At 33.5% G+C, this 21794-nt stretch overlaps 3 protein-coding genes across 5 annotated transcripts; 1 reads left to right on the forward strand and 2 right to left on the reverse strand.

Moving 5' to 3' along the window:
• The first annotated feature begins 9334 nt into the window (after positions 1-9334).
• On the forward strand, positions 9335-12235 carry LOC107492484 (E3 ubiquitin-protein ligase BAH1). Its single transcript, XM_016113512.2, has 6 exons — positions 9335-9751; positions 9926-10170; positions 10320-10574; positions 11073-11210; positions 11627-11685; positions 11796-12235. The coding sequence occupies exons 1-6, from the start codon at positions 9571-9573 to the stop codon at positions 11899-11901; spliced, it is 984 nt and encodes a 327-aa protein (XP_015968998.1). The 5' UTR covers positions 9335-9570; the 3' UTR covers positions 11902-12235.
• Positions 12236-12504: 269 nt separating this feature from the next.
• Positions 12505-13799, reverse strand: LOC107492485 (nucleolar protein 16). Its single transcript, XM_016113513.3, has 3 exons — positions 13309-13799; positions 12916-13037; positions 12505-12795 (listed from the first exon to the last, which is right to left on the reverse strand). The coding sequence occupies exons 1-3, from the start codon at positions 13631-13633 to the stop codon at positions 12679-12681; spliced, it is 564 nt and encodes a 187-aa protein (XP_015968999.1). The 5' UTR covers positions 13634-13799; the 3' UTR covers positions 12505-12678.
• A 528-nt stretch (positions 13800-14327) lies between these two features.
• LOC107492486 (ABC transporter C family member 4) lies at positions 14328-21353 on the reverse strand. 3 transcript variants are annotated; one of them, XM_016113514.3, is made up of 12 exons: positions 21092-21353; positions 18052-20237; positions 17624-17944; positions 17444-17530; positions 16724-17353; positions 16448-16612; positions 16057-16351; positions 15759-15973; positions 15315-15620; positions 15165-15228; positions 14821-15060; positions 14328-14726 (listed from the first exon to the last, which is right to left on the reverse strand). In XM_016113514.3, the coding sequence occupies exons 2-12, from the start codon at positions 20152-20154 to the stop codon at positions 14626-14628; spliced, it is 4527 nt and encodes a 1508-aa protein (XP_015969000.1). In that variant the 5' UTR covers positions 20155-20237; positions 21092-21353; the 3' UTR covers positions 14328-14625. The 3 variants fall into 3 exon arrangements, with proteins under 3 accessions (XP_015969000.1, XP_015969001.1, XP_015969002.1); XM_016113515.3 differs by lacking the exon at positions 21092-21353 and adding an exon at positions 20961-21067; XM_016113516.3 differs by lacking the exon at positions 21092-21353 and adding an exon at positions 20502-20942.
• Positions 21354-21794: the final 441 nt, after the last annotated feature.

Raw genomic sequence — 21794 nt, forward strand, 5'->3', positions numbered from 1 at the left:
GGTGTTAGTTTTTTAAAATTATAAAAAAATAATTATAAAAAAATTATTTTGACAAAAATAATAATAAAATAATTATAAATTTTTTTAAAACAAAAATAATTAAAAAAATAATTTTGGTATTATTTTTAGAAATTATTAAAAATAATAGTAATAAAAAGTAATTAAAAATAAAAATAATTATAAAAACTTATTTTAGTAAAAATAATTATAAAAAATAACTTTTTAAAAATAAAATTAATAATAAAATAATTATTATAAATATAATAAAAAATTATTTTGGTTTTATTTTGTTGAAATTATTTTTTATAATTATAAAAATAATATAAGAAATTATTTTGATATAAAAGTAATCATAAAAAGTTATAAGAGAGAAAGAATTATTTTGATCATAAATTTATCATATCATATGTTAGTATTTTATTTGTAAGTTAAATTTAGGTCATTTTTAACCACAAAAATTAATGCCATCATAAAACTCTCCTTTTATGTATTTATTAAAGTAAAACATTTAAAAAATTTTATTACTAACTATCTTAAAAACATTAATGTACTATATATACTCTTCATTTGCTGCCTTTGTGTAATGATGATGGATTAATGGTCGACATTTCTTAGTGATCCTTCCACTAACATTAAAAAGGCATTATATAGTTGATTTTGCCAGAATGAATAGAATAACACAAAAGAGGGGCAATCTCAACCATCCATAGAAAAAGCTTACTTTCAGAGTTTAGTTGATTTGATCTGTCCAAGCATAAAATATCAATCAAGAAATCAAGATATTATCAATATTTGAACCAAAACCACCATCAAAATTTTCAGTGTGCTATATAGCTCTATGTACAGGTGATAAATTGAGTGGTGCTTAATTAGTGCTCATTAAAGAAATTATTAATTCACGATATGCATGCTTCCATATTGCGGTTTGTTTATGTTATATATGGTAGTTTATTATCAGCCTCACTTGGTTAAAATATTCGAGAAGATCAATGTAATGATTAGCAGAATTCTACCTCTATCTGCCACTAATTGTTTCACTTATACTAATTGATACCGCCATTACCATAAACATAAATCGGCTTTATGAATTATAACTCGGTCAGGCTGTTATAAAATCGTTTCGAACATTATAGATTGGCCATCTATTCAAATAATGTCATTCAATGAAAATGACGATAAAAAAGTGTAATAGTTAATACTCAATTATAAAAAATAAGACATTATATCCTCAAAACAACACAAAAAATATATGATACCGATTTAAGTATCAAAATGTTTTTTGTAGGTACACTCTCTTGTGTTCATGCTATTTGTAATGTGGAATATTGTTGAATAAAGAGTTCGGATCCTTCAAATTATAGTTTGGCGTTGAAGACAACAGTTCAGTGACAACTTTCAAGAACCAAAATTAAGTCCAGGTATCTACCCAAAAATAATTGGCGCCTACCGTGGGATTGAGTACAAAAATTCCTTCCTACTTATCGGCCTCAGAATTTCCCGCATTAATCCATGGCCAACGTGCCACCTCCTACTCCATCCGAAACCAACAAACAAACCAACGTATGACGAAAGCCAACCAGCGTATGACCGAGAAAAATCAAAGAATGGCCAACTAAATCGCCGAGTTAGCCAATACTCGGGTTGAGATTAATAATAATTGCCGTGAACACCTAGAAGATGAAGAACATCAGTCTGATCTGACACACATCTCCGAAACCCCTCGGAACAATGAAAATGGGCAACCACGTGACGAAGGAGCTTGGCAGAATGACGAAACTCGGCACAATAGGAAAGCCTAGCCAAAAAGCGGAAATGCCGAGCCTGATAACTTTGTTGGACCTTTTACAGCCGATGTGATGAACTTCGAGCTGCCTAGAAGGTTCACTCTGCCGACAACCTTAACACCTTATGATGGTTTGAGAGATCCAAAGACATACATCAAAAAATTCAGATCCATAATGATCGTAAACGGTGCTTCTAATAAAGTTTTATGCTGTTGTTTTTCTTCTTATTTAGACGGTGATGGTAATCAATGGCTAAGAGAAGGGGGGTTGAATCTTAACCCCTTTTTGCTGAGTAATACTTGCTGCCTTTTAGAATACTTTAGGAGATACTTTTGCTTTTTGTCTCGTCACTAGTCAAGAAAAATTTTCTTTTTGTCTTGTAACCGGTGAGGAGATAATTTTCAATTTTGTCTCTTACGCATCAGAAACAGAAATGGAGTAGAAGAGAAAGAGAGAATCACACTAAGAAGTATCTTGGTTCAGCTGTTAGGAGCAATACAGCCTACATCCAGTCTCCATCACAACAGTGACGGAATTTTACTATAATCATCTTGATTACAAACACCAATTCTCCCTAGGAACTACCCTTCCTATCTGGGACAAGTCCAGAATCTATTTCCAATAATGAACTTGACTTGGTCACCTACCAAACTTTCAACTGCTAAGTGCTAACCCAACTTGCAAGGGGATTCCCACAGAATCATGATACACAACACATAGATGTACAAAAGACCTCTAGAACATCTATGACTTTTTCTTTAATTTTATACCCTCTGCCTTTTACCTCTCCCTGGCTTTTTCTTACAAACCTCGTATTGTTTGTCTTTTTCACCATGAGACTCAGACAGACAAAACTAAAGAAAATACAAAATGAAACACATTGAAGGAGAAGAACTTCTGTTAGCTTGGGTAGCTATGAGAACTCTGTGCTTTCTCTTCTTGTCTCAAGCCTTGACCGTTCACCCTTATTATAGAAGGAAAAGCTTCCAAGGTTGAAACAGTTCAACCGAGCTAACTTCTTCTTCTTCAATCCAAAAGACCGGTTCAGAAAGAGAGAGGAGAAAGAAAAAACCGAAAGTAAATCAACATGCAATTACCTATTTCTCATACTTTCTCATCAAGTTTCATCAATCTGAGCCTTCCATCTTGACTTGGTCCCCAAGAATGAATTCTGACCCTTGATGAACTCTTGATTATTGACAGCTCCATCTGTTCCCTTTTTGCTTCTTCCTCTACGTAGCTACAGTAGCTACCTTCTGTAATGGATGAACAAAAAGTAGAAACGAGCTTCACCTCAGAGATCTTCTTCTCTGACCGAAACGGATTGCTACCATTTTTAGGCATGGAGATCTTGAAGCTTCATCTCCACATCTTGCCTTTAATGGCAAAAATCCTAGCCACGTCATACTGTAGATCTTCTTTTTGCAAGGGCCATCATCACCTTGGCCGCTTGCTTCTTCTTAGCTTTTCTGCTTCTACCTCTGATAGCTTACATCTTCTTCTTTCCTATTGAAGTGACAATCGAAGAGAGAGAAGAGAGAGAAGAGAGAAAAGATTTTAATGGAAGTAATGAGTGAAATTAAAATGAGTTAAGTTTCCACTATCCATTCCCCTGTACATAGTAACGTGTGAACTCTTAATTGCCATCTAATCAATTTTGAACTTTCTCTTTCCTGTTACCAATGCAATTAAATCTATTGAAGTAACTTTGAATTCCATCAAATAGGAAAGAGGGTATTCGTGGAAGGCATGCAACTTTTGCTTCCTTTCTTCTTTCAATTTCAGACCCATGATGATGTTGGATCCAGAGGAAATTATTTTGGACTTTTTTATTGGCCCAAATATCTTGCTAACCTTTTAAATATTTCAGCCACATATCATATAGAATTTTTTTGCACAAGGCTGAATATTATCATTACATTGGGCTTGTGTAATTTTCGGCCCAATAACAAAATATGCACAAAACAAAATTGTTAAACAATCAATTTATAATTACAATAAAATTAAGTTAACAACTTTGTAATTAATCCTTTTTAACAATGTTTGATCATCACATTAATTTAAAGTTTTTCAAACTCATCAGACGGTCCTGCACTTGATTGATTTTGTTCTTTGCCTGCAGATTTAATTCTCCCGTTTTCAGGAATTAGCAACACTCTTCGAGGATCATTTCGCTGGCTCGACTATTTATTTGCATGACTCTGACTATTTGAACACCATCAAATAGTGGCTGAACGAAAGCATCAAAGACTATATGACCCGCTTCACAAAGGTGGCTGTGACTATACCAGATCTCCATCCCAAGGTACATTTACATGCCATTAAAAGTGGTTTTTGACCAGACAAGTTCCAGGAGTCTATTGCTATCGCCAAACCAAAAATCCTGGCTTAGTTTTGGGAAAAGGTGAAAGGACAGATTGACATTGAAAAGTTACGGCAAGCTCGGAAATCAGACAAGACCCAGCACAAGAAGGATGACAAACTTCGGAAAAATAAGAGAAGTTTCAAATTAACCCCACGCTATGAGAACTACACCCAGTTTAATACAAAGAGTGACGACATCATCAAGAAAATCCTAAATTCCAAGCTGATCAAACTACGTCGAAAGGTCGGGGCTTACTAGGATGCAAAAAATGTAGACAAATCTAAATATTGTACATTCTATCAAAAATACGGATATACCACTGATGAATGTATCATTGTTAAGGACCTGCTAGAGTGACTACCTCAACAGGACTATTTAGACAAATACATCAGCAGTCATATGTAGTGACATCTCCTTTTTATCTACCCAAAAATACTAATCATTAACCTGATTTCAAGCACTGTTATTAATTATATAATATGGTCATAATTCAAAATTTTAATTTTCTCTCTCAAATTTAAAATGTTTCAAAATTTTTCAATGTTTTAAGGAATTCAATTTTTGCTTTTAATTAAACTAGACTTAAAACTATTATTAGTGATTTAGTGGACAGATATTTCAAAAAGAAAAGGTCCTAATGATCATATCACATGAATCATCAATACGATAATGGATCGGATGGCACGGAAAAATTGAACAGTAAAGAGAAGCTGATGATTTAATACAATCACGTAAAGTTTTCATAGATAACATGGTTTTTTCATGTGAACATGTACAACTGTATATATAGATAGAGATGAGAACGTATTCATAATTAACTTTGCCAATGTGGCAATACAGATAGCAAAGTTGGCAACCATCAAAAGGAGAAAGAGAAAATTCCATTCTCCTATCTGAAGAGATGATAAAATTATATTTTTTTATTTATAAAATATATTTTTTTTCTTATAACTTTTATAATTTTTTTAATTTATTTTAAATTTTTTGTGTTAACAAAATGTTAACTTTATCCATTTTTCAAGAAAAAATAAATTATTTTCTACAAAAATACTCTTTAACAAAAATTTTATTCTTTTTGTCATTAAATTTTGCTTACCAAAATATCTTTTAATAAATTATTTTGATATTAATATATCTTATTTTAATATTAAATAAAAAAAATCTTGGTAAGATTATTTGTTAAAATAATATTTATTAATATGAAAAATTAATAGTAAAATACAAAAGTAATTGTTAATCAAAATTTTGGTAAAATCACAATTTAATAATAAAAAAATTATTGAAGGGTATCCTAGAAAAAATAATTTAATTATTAATTTTTTTAAAAATATTTTGGTAAAAATATAATTTAATTAATAAAAAATAATTTATTAAAGGGTATTTTAGTAAGTAAAATTTAATGATAAAAAATAAAATTTTTGCTAATGGGTATTTTTTCAAAAAATAATTTATTTTTTCTTAAAAAATGGATAAAATTAATATTAGTTAACATAAAAAATTTTAAATAAATTAAAAAAATTAAAATTATAAAAAATATATATTTTATAAATAAAGAAGAGAAAAATATTATTTTAGTATTTTTAAAAAAGAGAATTGAAATTTTCTCAAGGAGAAAAAGACAGGAAGCTAAGGTGCAATATTAATAAGGGGGCCACCTGGTTTCGTGGTCGTGACGTGAAGGAGCCAAATTAAACCGCGTTTGTTAATTGATGCCATTATATTGCTAAGTGCTAACATTAACAACAAAGAGCACCGAACAATAATAGTAGTCTAAGAGAAATTAAAGGTGGGAATTGTATTTATTAAATTATTTAATTATTTTTAATTATTAATTTTACATAAAAATAATTATGTCTTAACTTTTATCTTGAATTTGTAAAACTTTTTGTTTTTGATATTAATTTTTTTAAATATATATTGTTAAGATATTATTTTTAAATATGAAACCGTTTAATTAAAAAAATAAAAATCGAACTGTTTAATTTGTGAGATATATAAAAATTAAATCGTTTGATTTTTAGAAATATAAAAATTAAATTGTTTAATATGTAAAAAATATATAAACTAGACCATCTAATTTATATTAAAAATTTAAAATACAAAAATCAAACACTTTAATTTATGTATCTTTTTTAATTTTAAAAAATATTAAAAATAATAATATTAACATATATCACTATTTTTATTTTTATAAAAAAAACCTGAATTTGTAAGCTCTTTTTCTCCGAGGATCTAAACTTTGATGATGTAACTTGTGGACCCCAAGAAAGAGCCAACCAATGATCATGTTGATGAGATCATATAAGGATCCATTCTACTATACTTTCCATGTAGCACAATATATAGCTGATGGCTGAAGTTGTCCATATCATTTTTCTTATTATATTTAGAAAAAAAGATAGATAGGTCTTTGATTTTTTAATTTTTGATAAATATATCTCTGATAAAATTTAAATATAAAAAAGTTTTTTATTTTAATAAATGAAAGATAATTTAGTCTTTTTATCTATTTGCCTCTCGTATATCAAACGGAACTGGCTAACGTAGCTGAAACGATTTTCAGGTGTCTGTTACAATACCACGCTGGAAGGGGAATAAAGTTTAAAGAACAAATAAGTTCTTGACATTATTTTGCAATTAAAGTTCAAAGGATAAATAGGTCCTTAAAAATTTAGTTCATTATACTTCTATATGTATCATATATTACTATCTAATTGAAATATACTTATATTATGTATCATATATTACTATCTAATTTAATAATCAAATGCGTCACATGACACTCTTATTAAAATTGAGAGAAATATTTTTTTTTTCAAAATTAATAAGCTCCTTTCCTAAATTCTCTCATCTACCTCTCTCCATTTTCTATTTGTCTCTACTATTTTTACTCTATATATAATTATATTTTATATTAGTAATTTGACAAATCAAAATATGTCATCCGATATTTTTTTACAATTAAAATATTTTAAATGTAAAAGTATACACATTAAATTATTTTAAATTTTAAATAACGAATATTAAAATTAACTATTAATAAAAAATTAGACTTTTTCATATAAAATAATAACTAAAAATCTCATTATTTAATTTTTTATCTGCAGATAGATATCTTGGTCATTTTAGCCAGAGATTTTTGTCAACTTACGACTTTTTTGTAAAAGTAGTTTGATTTTATAAATTTTTTATGCCATGCATAATTTATACTGTTAGAACAAAGTGAACTATAATTAAAAAAAAAATTATTCTCGTAATGTTATTATGAATAAAAATACTAGTTCTAATATAATACACAAATGCACTAATGCTAACTTAATACATGAATGATGTACAAATGAACTAATGCTAACTTGATGCATAAATGAACTGATGCTAATTAATGTCACTGGTATGATGAAAACTGAACTAATGCAATTTAACAAATTATAATATAATAAACAAATGCACTAAAGCTGAACTAATGCAATTTAAGAAAAAAAAAGTAGAAACAGAACAAGTCCGTGATTTTAATACAAATAATTTAAATTGCAAAATACAACAAGTTAACTAGATTTTAAAATACAAGCATAATTTTATAAACTAAATTCTCGTAATAGAAGCATAATAGAAGTATAATGAACTAAATTCTCAAGGACCTATTTATCCTTCGAACTTTATTTGCAAAATGACGTTAAGGCCTTATTTGTCCTTTGAACTTTATTCCCCTTCCAGCGTGGCACTGTAACGGACACCTGGACACCGTTTCAGTCACGTCAGCCAATTTCGTTTGGTGTATGAAAGTCAAATAGACGGAAGGACTAAATTGTCTTTCGTTTGTTAAAGTCAGGGACTTTTTTGTATTTAAATTTTATCAGAGATGTATTTGTCAAAAATTTAAAAATTCAGGACCTATCTGTCCTTTTCCCTTATATTTATATATGCGGTAAAAAAAATATTATACAGGGCATTATCATGGGCTCATTTTTTGATATGTAAATTCTATGTGTGTTGTGTATAGTTATAGAAGTGGATGGTGCTAGATATAAATGTGAGAACTGTTTTTTTTTTATTAATTATAAAGTAAAAAAAATGGACTGTCCGATTTCTTTATTAAAAAAATTAAGAACACAAAGCAAATGGTGTGATTTATGTGGAAGGAAAAATCGGAGGATCCGATTTGTATTTTTAATTTTTTTTATTTTGAAAATAAAAATCAGATGATCCGATTTTAATATTAAATTTTTTTTAATTGTCTAAAACACAAATCAGACGGTCTGATTTGTCTGCTGCAAATTTTTTTAATTTTTTAAACATAAATCAAAGATATACTCTTAATATCATAATTGCGTAAAACACTCATACATTTCATAACTGCTTTCTGCATCATTCTCCCTTCCATATTTAAATTAAAAAGTGCATTATGTTTGTATTGTATACAATGCTTTTTTTGTTTTTTCATTTTAAAAATAATTAATAAAAAAATAAAAATCTTTTTTTAATAAAAAAGTATGCCAAAACAATAGTACAAACGTCATCATTTTTTTTAACAATTCAACTAAATATCCTTTAAATATTATCTATTATTCAATTTTTAAATAAATAATAAATAAATTTTCTAATTTTTTAAACAACTAATACATAAAATGGGAAATTTTTTATTTTAATAAATAAATTAATTATAATAATTACTGAAATAAATAATTTTAAAAACATTTATTAAAATAAATACTCATCTCATATCTTTTTTATATTGTTAACGAGATAATTTTTTAATATTTCGTTTATACTATACACGAAATATACAAAAAATAAAAAAAATATAAATACGGACGAAATTATCTCTATAAATAAAATATGAGAGAAATATTTATTTTAAAAAATAATTTTTAAATTATTTATTTCAGTAATTATTATAATTAATTTATTTATTAAAATAAAAAATCTTATATATGGGGGAGGAAATCACTTATTCACTACGACTTCGTCAAAAGTCAAAACTGACATGATTTAGAAAGTATTGTATAGGCAATTTGTACTAATTAAAATTTAAATTTAAATAATATTCTAATATCAAATAGTAATATTTTGAAAGGAACATTATTATTATTATTTTGGAAGGAGTGGTGAGTAAGTAATTCCCTCAATCTGTGAATTAAGGGGGAAACAAACGATAAATACAAGCTGACTTTTTGTATAGAGAGAGAGAGAGAGAGAGAGAGAGAAGGAGCAAAAGCAAAGTGTCACTTTCTGAGTTTATGATTTGTACACGTTAACCACTCCAAATCGCTGCCATTGCCAACACACTCAAATCTCAATTCAGATGCTTTTGTTGCGCTTTCACCTTCACTTTCTCATATAAGAAGCAGAACCCACGCACACGAAGACAAGGCATGCACAGTACATGTTTGCAGAAAGGACGAAGAAGAAGAAGAAGAGATCATGAAGTTCTGCAAGAGATACCAGGAGTACATGCAAGGCCAGGAGAAGAAGCTTCCTGTTGTTGGCTTCAAGAAGCTCAAGAAGATGTTGAAGCGCTGCTCCCGACGACACTCTTCATCATCATCATCATCTCGATCATCTTCTTCTCTTCCACTCAACACCTGCCCAGATCAATGCCCAGGTCACTTTTCTATTCAAAATCTCTCTTTTTTTTTTCTTTTTTTTCCCCTTAACTTTTGCCTTCAATTTAATCACATGCATGACCTATTCTTTGTTTTCCATACACCAAATTGATTGCATGTTGAGCTTTACTTGTGATTATGAATTAATTGTGCTGTGAATGTTTTTCATTCAGTGTGCGATGGAACCTTCTTCCCTTCGCTTCTCACTGAAATGTCAGCCATAGTAGGCTGCTTCAACCAGCGGGCTCAGAAATTGCTGGACCTGCACCTCGCTTCTGGTTTCAGAAAGTACTTCTTCTGGTTCAAAGGCAAATCACAAGGGAGCCACAACGCTCTCATTCAAGAAGGAAAAGACCTTGTTACTTATGCACTCATAAACGCTGTTGCAATCAGAAAAATACTGAAGAAATATGATAAGGTATTGCATTATTTGTGTCCCTTTTTGCTTGTTATGTTTGGAGTTTGGACAATTCAGGTGAAAAATTATTATGAGGCGTGTTAATTAATTCTTTAATTTGTATATGATTATTACTTATTTAATTCAATTGTATTTGTCACTGCATGCAGGTTCATTATTCCAGGCAAGGACAAATGTTCAAGTCACAGGTCCAGAGTATGCACAAGGAAATTCTGCAAAGTCCTTGGCTTTGTGAGCTTATGGCCTTCCACATCAATCTGAGGGAAACTAAGGTCCAGTCTAGGAAGGCACATGCTTTCTTTGATGGATGTTCTCTCTCATTTAAGGATGGAAAACCAGCACTCACTTGTGAGCTACTTGATTCCATCAAAATTGATATAGACTTGACTTGTTCTATATGCCTGGTAAGTTAACTCATTATTAGTTGTTGGGTGTATTGGAACTAAAATTTTTGTGCTTTATTCACATACGGAGTATCTTCATTCAGATTGCAGTCCCACTGTAGTTATTTATTTGTAGATTACTGTTGCTTGGATGCAGTCATGCAAATAGATCTAATCAAGTTAGAGATTGTGTCAGGATTTTAAACCAAAGGAAAAACTTTAGCTTTCACCAAAATGTAGAAGATACTACCTCAGAATTCATAAACTGTTTTCTGTATGATTTCATACTGTTTTCTGTTTTTAGAACTTTGTGAAGAAAACTAGAAAAGAATGAAAATAATAAAACTTTTTAGCCTGGAAACAAAAAGTACTATCATTGAAAATAAGAAGTAAACAGACCCTTAATAGTATCTAATAATTTTTGAATCGATAGCTCTAAAGAATTTAACTTTCAATTTTATCTTCTGAATATTTGGAGTACATCAACAATATTGATCCCCTCTTGTTCCTCAATGACAGGACACAGTGTTTGATCCAGTTTCTCTAACCTGTGGCCACATATTCTGCTATATTTGTGCTTGCTCTGCTGCATCAGTATCTATTGTTGATGGAATTAAGGCATCCGATTCTAAGAAAAAATGTCCTTTGTGCCGAGAGGTAACCCCCTTATCAGATATCATATTTGTATTGCAATGTGCAAGCTATCCTGCAACTCCTTTGCTTGGAATGAAATGTAAAACCGAGTGTCCGTTCTGATTATTGCATCCAAAACTTATGTTTAAGAGGTGCAATGGATACTCAACCATGATGTAATGGACTATGAAACACATTGTAATATCAAACACACATGATAAGGAAGCTATTCCATGCTTCATTTGCCTTTAGGCGGAAAAGCATTTTTTTATCTGATGAATTAAGAGTTTCATTGTTCTTTTTTGTCATCCAATCCATTCTCAGGTTTCTATGGCTTTTGATATAGTGAGCAACTAAGTCGGACACTTTTTTGGATAATAGATTAAATGTCTGTTACACTGACAATAGAACTTATGCTAAGATTTCTTTTCATATTGCAGAGTGGAGTGTATGAAGGAGCTGTTCGCTTGGAAGAACTAAATATACTGTTGGGCCGAAAGTATGATCCTATTTGTTCCATTATCAAAGTTTACTTTAAATTTTGGAGGAGTGCTTACAGTGTATCCTTTGTAACTCTATTAATAAGCTAATGTTTGAAATCTTGTACAGCTGCCAGAAATACTGGGAGGAAAGGGCTCAATCAGAAAGGGTAGAGAGGCTTAAACAGATAAAGGAACACTGGGAATCGCAATGCAGGTTATTCGTAGGTGTCTAAGCAAAACGAGTCAAGAAGCCATCTCAGATTCTGCGGTCAAAGCTTAAATGTGAATACACATTTGCTGATATATGTTTTGTATATAACATTCTGAATCGTGTTTGTTAAAACCGCTTGTAAGCTGGTGTTATTTCTCAAGAAGGGGTTCTTTGTCAGTATCACTAATAAGAAAGGTGTTTCCTTGTGACATAAATTTTCAAGCAAAAAAAGGGGAATCCAGTGATGAGATAGAAGCCGATTCCCTTTTTCTCTTTCTTTCTTTTCTGTCCGTAAATTGTATAAGGAGCTGTAGCCTAACTGGATATTGGATAAGATAATAACCAGTCTTCGTAAATAGTTTCGTGCATAATCAATTTCCGTGATTCACGGGCAATTACATGAATGCTACCTTGAAAACTCTGTATATGAATATGAGGGAAGCAAAGAAAGGGACATGCACCAAAACATAAATTTTGCTTTCACACTTGATGATAGGACGAGAGACAGAACAAGGTGATATTTAACATCAAACAATAACAGGAGCCTTTCATGTCGAGTCATTAGATATCATTAGTGAAGAATTTAAAGCAACTTTTACACCCATATACCATGAATAAATTTGCAAGCAGTAACAGGATTTCCCAATGATCAAACTTGTTTCGTTTCGAAGTGTGTCAGTAAGTACATGTAATGTAAAAGATGAAAAATACATCCTCAGTGTCGCAAAATTTGATTTGGAACCAGAGTAATAACGACAACATCCATAGATCAAAATTACAACCTTCAGTATGGCATATTTCACTTGCTCAAAATAAGGGGATTCTTGTTTTTATGCATATGATACCTCTTGCATAGCTTCTCTAAAGTTGCAACTGAATGCTGCATGGGGTTTAGCTTTATATCCATGAGCATACTCTGCAAAAAAGATGAAACACATATAAGCACCCATCTCACAATTTTTTGTAACCACAAACATGTAATTTAAGCATTAATCTCATAATCTGGGAGTCCTGAAAATACAAAGCAATATCAAACCTTGTAATCATCTCCATATTTATCAACCAGCCGGCTGATATGAACGCGCTGAATCGCAGTCAAAGGTTGAGGAAGAGCACCCCTACCATCTCTCCTCTTCTTTCCTAGAGCTGACTTCAAATCTACATGAACCAAAAAATATATCAAAAGTACCCATCTTCCTAAGTGAAAATTAAAATACATGTACCTTGATAAAAGAAATTTAGACTAATATAAATGCCCTGGATATTATTGGAACAAAACTATGAACCTAGGGTTCAAGTCCCAATTACAAGAACTAGCTAAACTAATTAACATTTCATAATTTATTAGAGAAGGAAGCCAATTAATTAAAGCACATCAGAGCTAAAAAAAATCAGAAGAAAATTCAAAAATAGAAAGGGAGTGGGTTACCGTCTTCTTCGAGGTCACTGCCGGAATCGTCAAGGGCGGAGTAGTCGTCGGCGGGGGGAGGTGGATCCTGAAGCGACTCGGTGTCGACGATTTGTGGAGTGCGATATTCGGTGCTGAGCAAATTAGGGTTGGAGACGACACCGAAGGACTTATAGTTCTGAGTTACAGTTCCCTGGTCGTCCCAGGTGGGGTCGAGGTCCGCCACTGACTCTGCCAGCTTCGACGGAACGGAAAACGCCGGCTTGAAAACCCGCGGTTTCTTCTTCGGCAACCCTACTCTAACCTTTGTACGAGATTGCTTGTACTTTCTTCGCGACCTTCCCATCCTCTCTCTTTTTCTCGGTCAGTGAAGTGTGAACTAGATTTGATGAAGAACCACAAATTTGGGTGCAGCTTACGGAGGAAGGTGCAAGGCAAGGGTTTATCGCGATGTGAGGGGTTTAGGGCACACGTGTATCAAAATTCCATTTTGATTTTCAGATATCGAAACGGTGTCGTTCGCTCAGAAGTTCCACGCTATAAGCATTTAACAATTTTGCATCAATAAATGGTTCATATTTTTCTTGTCATCTAATTTGGAAACAAATATCTCTTTAATTTTTCATTTCTTTTTTAATATAAGAGTTTAATTTTAATTTCTAATACCCGACCATCTAATCCTAATCTAATTTCACTTGTTTAGAAAAATTTTTAATTAATTTATTTTTTTGTGATATGATATGGTACATGAAAATTAAATTTTAAGTCTAATTAGAAAATTAATTTTTTTAATCAACAAAAAATTAAAACATTTATTGTGTGCTGTGGTCCTGTCATTACATATGATTGAAGGCACATGATTAGCGAAAAAGAAATAAGCAAATTTGCTAGATGAGTATGCTTCAATACAGTGTCATTTGCCTGAAAAGGATTAGTAGTATTTTTGTGCCTGGATTCCATTGTATTTAGTTACATCAAAATGCACATTTTCTCAATTTTTAGAAGTATTTAAAGCAAGAGGTATGCTTGCTAAATGAACATAACATGATAACAATCGGTTTTATTGTGGAGTCGTCATATTAATAAATTGAAAGTGCCATTCAACATCATCAATGGTACTAGTCATCAGAATATGCCACCTATTACTACCTGATACAATTTTGCAAAATATTGAATAAATCTCCACATGCCCTTCGCCAATTTTCTGTGGCAAAAAAGAATTACCCATTTCCTTCACATGGTTCTTCCCATGTTTCAACCAAAAGAATTATCCATACTTTTTTATTTTGAGCCATGGGGATGGCATATTGAGCCAAACATATATATGAGGTGGTTTTCTTATAGTCCTGTGGAACGGCTAGCATACTCATGAACCAATGCTCCAAACAGAGATGGCCTTTGAAGCAAGTTTGAAGGCTTATCAAATTCTTTTGCTCTCCCTATCACAAGCATAACATGAACAACATTAAGACTATAGTACATTAACATAAAGGTCCAAGATGAAGGAATCAAAGAGAGTGCATATTTTGATACCTGCATCTACAACTAAAACTCTATCACAGTCCATGACTGTAGGTATTCTGTGAGCAATGCTGATGATGGTACATGCTGCAAAATCCTCTCTTATGATCTTCTGAATCACACCATCAGTTTGCGAATCAACAGAAGCCGTTGCTTCGTCCATAAACAAGAGCCGGCTTTGCTTAAGCATAACCCGCCCCAAACAAAGCAACTGCCTCTGCCCCACACTCCAATTCTCTCCATTATCTACCACTGATGGGTCAAGAACAAGAGCATTATTCCCATCAGTACAAATGTAAAATGATGAATTTCAAGCAGTTCAAGCAAAATGGTTGAAACAAAAAAAACATATGTACCTAAAGAGTCAAGCTTTTCAGGCTTAGCAGACACTGCCTCTTTTAGTTGACACCTTTCCAAACTCTACAACAATATAGAAACTTAGTTTAACATGAATTTTAGGCCATATAAGGATAGAACCAAACCAGAAATAAAGGTGTGTGTTTTACCTTCCATATATCTTCATCTGTGTACTGTCCAGTTGGATCAATATTGCTTCTGACAGTTCCTTCGAAAAGGACAGGCTCCTGAGGGATGATACCAAAGCGAGATCTAAGATCATGAAGCCCCAACACTGATATGTCAATGCCATCAATAATTATTTTGCCTCCTGAAGGTTCCACCAGCCTGAAGAAAACTTGAATCAGAGTTGATTTTCCACTTCCAGTTCGGCCTACAACACCAATCTTTTCTCCTCCATAAATGCTTAAAGTAATGCCCTTGAGAACTAGAGGAGTGTTTGGACGATACCGGACCTGTTTTCCAAAAGTTCAGTCATCACAACAAAGTACAATCAGTGTTGATCAATGCATAGGGAGGAAAACTAGAATGCAACATATTTCATTTCATCATAGGATATATTAATCAATTTGGCTAACATTCTTGTTTGTTACCTGCAAGTCTTTAATATCAACATTGCCTTGACCTGGCCAATTTGAAGGAGGCAAACGATCCTTAATAATCCATGCCGGTTCTGATGGAATATTTGTAAACTGTTTTATCCTCTCAACAGATACCATTTTGTTCTCAATGAAGCAGCTCATGTACACAGCCCAGAACAAGACAGCATTCAATGACAAACCATAAGAAAGAGATAAACCAACATTTTCTACATGAAACAGAAAAATGCAGTTAGTTTTTATGTCAAGGATCACCAAAAGGCAAAATGAACTTTAAGAGGTTTTGGCTTACCTGGCTTTATGATATTGCTTGGTAAGAGGATCATGAACATGGCTGAAATGCAGAAAACCAAGCTTCCAAGCAATTCTAAGCGGAATCCCAACCACTCATTGGAACTATAGTTGTGGAAATCCATTCTTAAATTAGCATTCACCCTTTTAACATTCTCTTCAGTAAATCTCTTCTGCTTTCTGAATGCTCGGACTGTCATGACCCCTGAAATGCTTTCCGAGAAGTGATGAATAACAGGTGCTTTGGTAATTTGATCCAGTCGAGTTAACTCGCGAGATGAAGCAAGAAAATAACCCTGTAAGGCCCCAGAAAAAAAATGGAAAATGTTAACAAGATATGCATGTTAGTCAATGCAATGTAAGCCAACAAAACAAGGTAATTATATTCATACCCGGTACCATATGTTCAACCAAACAAGAGGAATCAACAAGAATGCTGTTGGCCATGAATTTTGACAGGTGATGATGAAGATGCTGAGCACTGTAATGTACATGGCAATGACAATTCCAAGAAACAAGGGAAGAAGAACATCAACATTGGTCTGATCAGTGGATGCCTGAAGAAGTTGAACATAAAGAAATTAAAATTGTTACCATAACTTATAAGCATGTGCTTGCTTAACAATTTAAGATAAATAACCTATGTAATTTGGTGCTGAAGTTCTTACCCTACTAAGAATTCTTCCTGATGGTGTAGTGTCAAAGAAAGACATGGGTGCATGAAGGATGCTGTGAAGAATTTGAGTGAAGAAAAGTTGTGCCGTCTTTAGCCCCATGAATGTGTATGAGTAGGATCTTATAACTACCAAAAAAACTGAAACAAGAGAGATGATTGCATAGATGGAAATAAACAGAGAAGGGTTGAACACTTGAGCACGTTCTTCTGATGTTTCATATGCTAGCCAATAATCACTTGCCATCAAAGATGCTTGCCATAGCAAAGAAAGAATCAATATTCCTGTAATGCCCCACCACCCAAAAGCCTCAGTGCAGTAGAGTTTGTACATATGCAAGCTAACTTTGCCTGTTTCCCTTTCCTCTTCTTTTATCAGTTTAGAACTTCCATTGCCAGACTTTGGCTGATCAAGAGAATTGCTCTCACCATTGGCTCCTTTGTGACCAGAAGGTGTTCTTGGAGATTTCGATGGACTATTCAGGCTTTCGCCGACAGTAGTCGAGCCTTGCTCTACTATTTCCATGGAGGTTTCGTGTGCAACAACCAAAGCTTTGAAATCCAGTCCAGAATCAAGTATATCATCATACTTTCCTGCTTGGACTATCATTCCATCTTTCATGACCTTTAACAAGCATTTGGATCACTCTCAAAGTCAAATCAAGATTCAAAACAGATGCAATGGAACATTAATGGATGCAAAGAAGAGACTCACCAATATAAGATCCACATTATGTAAAAAATCTACTTGGTGTGTTACAAGGACTACAGTCTTGCCTTTTAAAGCCCCCCTCACACATTCCTGAATAAAAGACAACCATTGAAGTGAGATTAAGATAAAATCTTAATTAACAAAGAATATTTCAATACAACAAAAGCATTACTAAATAACTACCTTAAATATTTCAGAACCAGTGTGAGCATCAACAGCACTAAAGACATCATCAAGAAGATAGATATCACAGTCTTGGTACACAGCCCTGGCAAGTTGTATGCGCTGCTTCTGTCCACCACTGAGGTTGATGCCACGCTCTCCGATCTCAGTCTGATCCCCAAACTCCATCATTTCCAAATCTTTCTCCAAGCAACAAACCCTGATGACTTCATTGTACTTTTGTCTGTTCATTGGCATACCAAAGAGAATGTTTTCCTCAATGGTCCCATTCTGAATCCAAGATGTCTGTGCAACATAAGCAGTACTTCCACAAACCCGAACCTGCAACACCAACATAGCATTACAATTAGACACACGTGAGGTTGGCTACATAGATAAAATAATAGAAAATGCCTACAAATTTCTCAACCCTCAACTAGAAATCATACCTTTCCAGAAACTTTGCGCATTTCACCAAGAATTGATGCCAAGAGAGATGACTTTCCAGACCCTACAGTCCCAACAATTGCTGTAAGATCCCCTTTTCTGATCTCCAAATTGATATCCTTCAAGTCATGCTGTAGGCTGTCATCATCCCAGCTGAAGGTCCCATCACAGACCTCCACAGCAGTGTGTCCACTGCAGCCTTCCTCTCTTTCGACCGAATCATTCGACAATTCCCTGCTCAACATGTATCTGTCTAGCCTTCCCAGTGATATCATTGCTTGTGAAAGAGATATCATGGACTGTGGAAACGTCCTAATTGGTTCCTGCAAGATCTTAAATATTGTTGTTGTGGTGAAAACTGTGGCTGCATCAAGGCGAACTCCAAGCAAAATAGCTGTGCCAAATGTCAGAGTTGATATCAGCAATGGTGTGCTCCACATCACAACAATGTTGCCACAAATCGAGAACATGAACTTGGACAACCACTCAAACTCTGACTCACGGAACCCCATGATTCTCCCATTGAAATGCTCCTCCCAAGCCTGGAACTTGATCACACGCATGTAGTTAAGCATCTCATTCATTGCTTTCATCCTCGAGTCACGATTCTTCATCACATTGAATTGAAAACGGTTGTTTCTCTTTGTGCCAACCACAACAAATGCAAGAACACCAAGAAGGCCAAGTAAGGCCGTAACTACAGAGGCACCCAAAGCATTATAAAGTAGAAACAAGGCAACAGTGACTTGAAGCGGAGTCACCCACACGGAATGCAACTGAAGCATCATATCAGAGAGTTGTTGAGCATCAACAGCCATGTAATTCACAATAGTCCCAACACCATGATCTTGCCTTGAGGAGCAAGAAAGCTTGAGGCCCTTCTTGTACAGAGAAGTGATGAGTGTGCATCGGATAAGCATCCCAAGCTTCTGAGAATTGAAGTTGAAATGATGAGTGGTTAAAACTTCCACAAACTTAGCAACAAGGAGGATCAACACTAGGTAGTACCCTTCATAAACAGAACTTCTCTTCCCTGAAGTGAAATCAACAAAACTTTGTATGAGAATTGGCCCCACAAACATGACACAGACCCTAACAACAGCAAGGAATGCGGTGAAGGCCAATTCCCTCCAGAAGCACCGGATCAATGTGACTCGAACCGGATGCTTCGTCCTTTCATTTGATTTTGGCCATTTTGATTCAAAGATAACAGACATCCTCTCAGCTCTATGATCAGGTGAAAGGGTTGGAATCTCATCAATCTTCAATGGGGACTTGTACCCTTTACTCAACAAGGGGTTTATCCAAATCCAAAATGCCTTGGATACTATAGAAGCCGAAGCGAATCCAGTGACTCCAGATTTTTCCAGAGTATCATCATATAGCTTAGTTTCCTCATCAATAAGTGGTTGTATTTCCTCATTGGACATAATGCCAGTGGACCCTTTGACTGCGACAAAGAGAAGAAACAGTGACAGAGGTAGGGATATGAAAGAAGCTATGTCATCCACCTTGAAGATGAACTCTTTGGTTCCATCCACATCCACAGAGACCAAACGTATAATCCCAGAAGCCACAAACAAGCAAGTAATAATAAAATACACAATCCAATAAAATCGAAGTGTAAGAGGATGAGTTACAGCTTGGAATCTTTTCTCATGGATGATTAACACTGCAAGTATTAATTGTGTTATGGCCTGGACTAACCAAAACATTCCATCAACTTGCTTCCATGGAATCTCAGTTGAACTGGTAAATACCAGAACACAAGCAATGGTGTACAATAAGGCAAGAACAGAAGTTGCAGCTAAAGTTAGCTTAAACCATATGGTTACTGAGACAAAGGGTCTGTTATTATTTCTGATAAGTGGCTTGTTAAGTCCATTGGTGGAGGAGGAGCCATTGGAGGTGAACCTAGAATAGAGCTTGATCACGGCAAACACAAAGAGAATGAGCAAGAGCAAGACATCAATGGCAGATAGCATAGCTCTCTGAGGACATGGAGACAGGAAAATGAATCTCAGCCATTGAGGTAGAGTGTCTCCTGAGGTTGGAGATGCACACGAGAGAGAAGTGATCCATGGTGCAGTTGTTGCGGATGACATGTTCTATGCAAAATCTGAAGAAACTTAGAACCAATGAGTCCTTTCCTCTCTACTATGTTATAATATGTTTGATTCTCATCAACCTAGGACCACAGAACAAATAATCATAGTTATTTATTGCATTAATTAATCCTATTATACCATAAACGGCTCAAAAGTGCTGCAAATTTATAGCAATAATAAATATTCTGATCAACAATTTAAAGGGATTCTTAAATATATGCAGAGAAATCAGAGATCATGGTTAAAGTGGGGGGAAAAGTAGTAAAATCCGAATTGGAAATAGAAAAAAAGGCACAAACATGATGCTTTTTGTATAATACAGGAATAATAATAATAATGATTACCAAAGAGTCCTGCACGACAGAACCAAAAACTTTTTAGGAATGGAAAATCAACTTAAACAGCAAAACCATTATTGGATTAACACGTGAAACAAAGCACCTTTTTGTCCAACCAAACAAAAGGCATTTTTTAACAAACTTCAAAACACCTGGATTTTCCAAAAACCGAGATCCTAAAGTACTAAAAAGTAAAAACCAAAGAGGGGAAAACAAAAACAGTGGTCCCTCAAACTTTCCTTCCTTCCCCAGCTGTGATCCACAAGAACTTCGTTTTGTCTTGGAGTGACTCGTGCTACACGAGTTCAAGAAGTAGCCTACCACAAAATAATGGTGATTGCTGATGCTCAAGTCGGTTTACTTGCACCAGAACCAGTAACTAACAATAACTACTAACCGACTCAGTTGTACTTTTTAAATTATATCTTTTAGGAACACAACGCATACAGTGTTTGAATAACTTACATTACATATGAAAAGAACAACGAGGAAGCTTCTGGAAGATCCAGCACATAAGTCAAAAGAAAAGCAAGAAAGTGAAAGCAAAGGAAGCAGATTTGAATGAATGAAAGGGAAGCATATTTAATTATTTATACCTGAGCGAACTAGCAAGTAATAAATGAAGAAGAGTTCTTAATGGAAACGGTTCGGTTAGGATCCAGTAACTGTGGCTGTGGCTATGGAGGAACTACGTGGAAAAATTGTTCTCTCTAACACCACCTTCACGTGCAGAACCTTCATTCATCATTATTGCTTCTGCCAAACTGCAACATATTTAAATTGCTTCTCCACGCAACTAATTAATACACCTTCTAGACAAAATTCTTATACCACAATAATAACGGGGGAAAGATTTATAAAACTATAAAATAAAAGGTTAATTATATGATTTTTTTTTTACTAGTATTTAGTTATCAATATATTTTTATAAGTTGATATTGAGAAGAAAACTTAAATATATCAGTAGAATGTATATGCTAATTAAAACTACTAGTTAATATAAATAAAAATTGTTGGCCAATAATTTTTTAAATTTCTTTATTTTGAGGAGAGCTAATTTGACAATAAGATATTCTACGAATGGACCTAATACATTGATACTTGACATCCAATTACAATTTGGCATGGATCATCAGCTCGCTAAAAATGTCACACTCACAAAGTGGAGCCACATACACCGTTCTCTTTTTCTTTTTTCTTTTTCTGTGATTTAGGAACTCTTCAAAACTTAAACTTGGTGTCATTGCTTCCACACATTTGGGAAAATGTTTACTTTTATTGTGAGAAATCTTTTTCTTT

The sequence above is a fragment of the Arachis duranensis genome, chromosome 6 (genome assembly GCF_000817695.3).
Source record: "Arachis duranensis cultivar V14167 chromosome 6, aradu.V14167.gnm2.J7QH, whole genome shotgun sequence".
NCBI classification, from domain to species: domain Eukaryota; kingdom Viridiplantae; phylum Streptophyta; class Magnoliopsida; order Fabales; family Fabaceae; genus Arachis; species Arachis duranensis.

Bases quoted from the DNA above. Each gene is read 5' to 3' on its own strand.
- LOC107492486 (XM_016113514.3), bottom strand. From the start codon at position 20,154: ATGTCATCCGCAACAACTGCACCATGGATCACTTCTCTCTCGTGTGCA. The intron at 16,352-16,447 runs GTATGAATATAA...GGGGCCTTACAG, and splicing joins GGTTGAACATATGGTACCGG to GGTTATTTTCTTGCTTCATC. The intron at 15,974-16,056 runs GTAAGCCAAAAC...TGTTTCATGTAG, and splicing joins AAGCAATATCATAAAGCCAG to AAAATGTTGGTTTATCTCTT.
- LOC107492485 (XM_016113513.3), bottom strand. From the start codon at position 13,633: ATGGGAAGGTCGCGAAGAAAGTACAAGCAATCTCGTACAAAGGTTAGA. The intron at 13,038-13,308 runs GTAACCCACTCC...TGGTTCATGTAG, and splicing joins CAGTGACCTCGAAGAAGACG to ATTTGAAGTCAGCTCTAGGA. The intron at 12,796-12,915 runs GTTTGATATTGC...TCTTTTTTGCAG, and splicing joins AATATGGAGATGATTACAAG to AGTATGCTCATGGATATAAA.
- LOC107492484 (XM_016113512.2), top strand. From the start codon at position 9,571: ATGAAGTTCTGCAAGAGATACCAGGAGTACATGCAAGGCCAGGAGAAG. The intron at 9,752-9,925 runs GTCACTTTTCTA...TTTTTCATTCAG, and splicing joins CTGCCCAGATCAATGCCCAG to TGTGCGATGGAACCTTCTTC. The intron at 11,211-11,626 runs GTAACCCCCTTA...TTCATATTGCAG, and splicing joins AATGTCCTTTGTGCCGAGAG to AGTGGAGTGTATGAAGGAGC.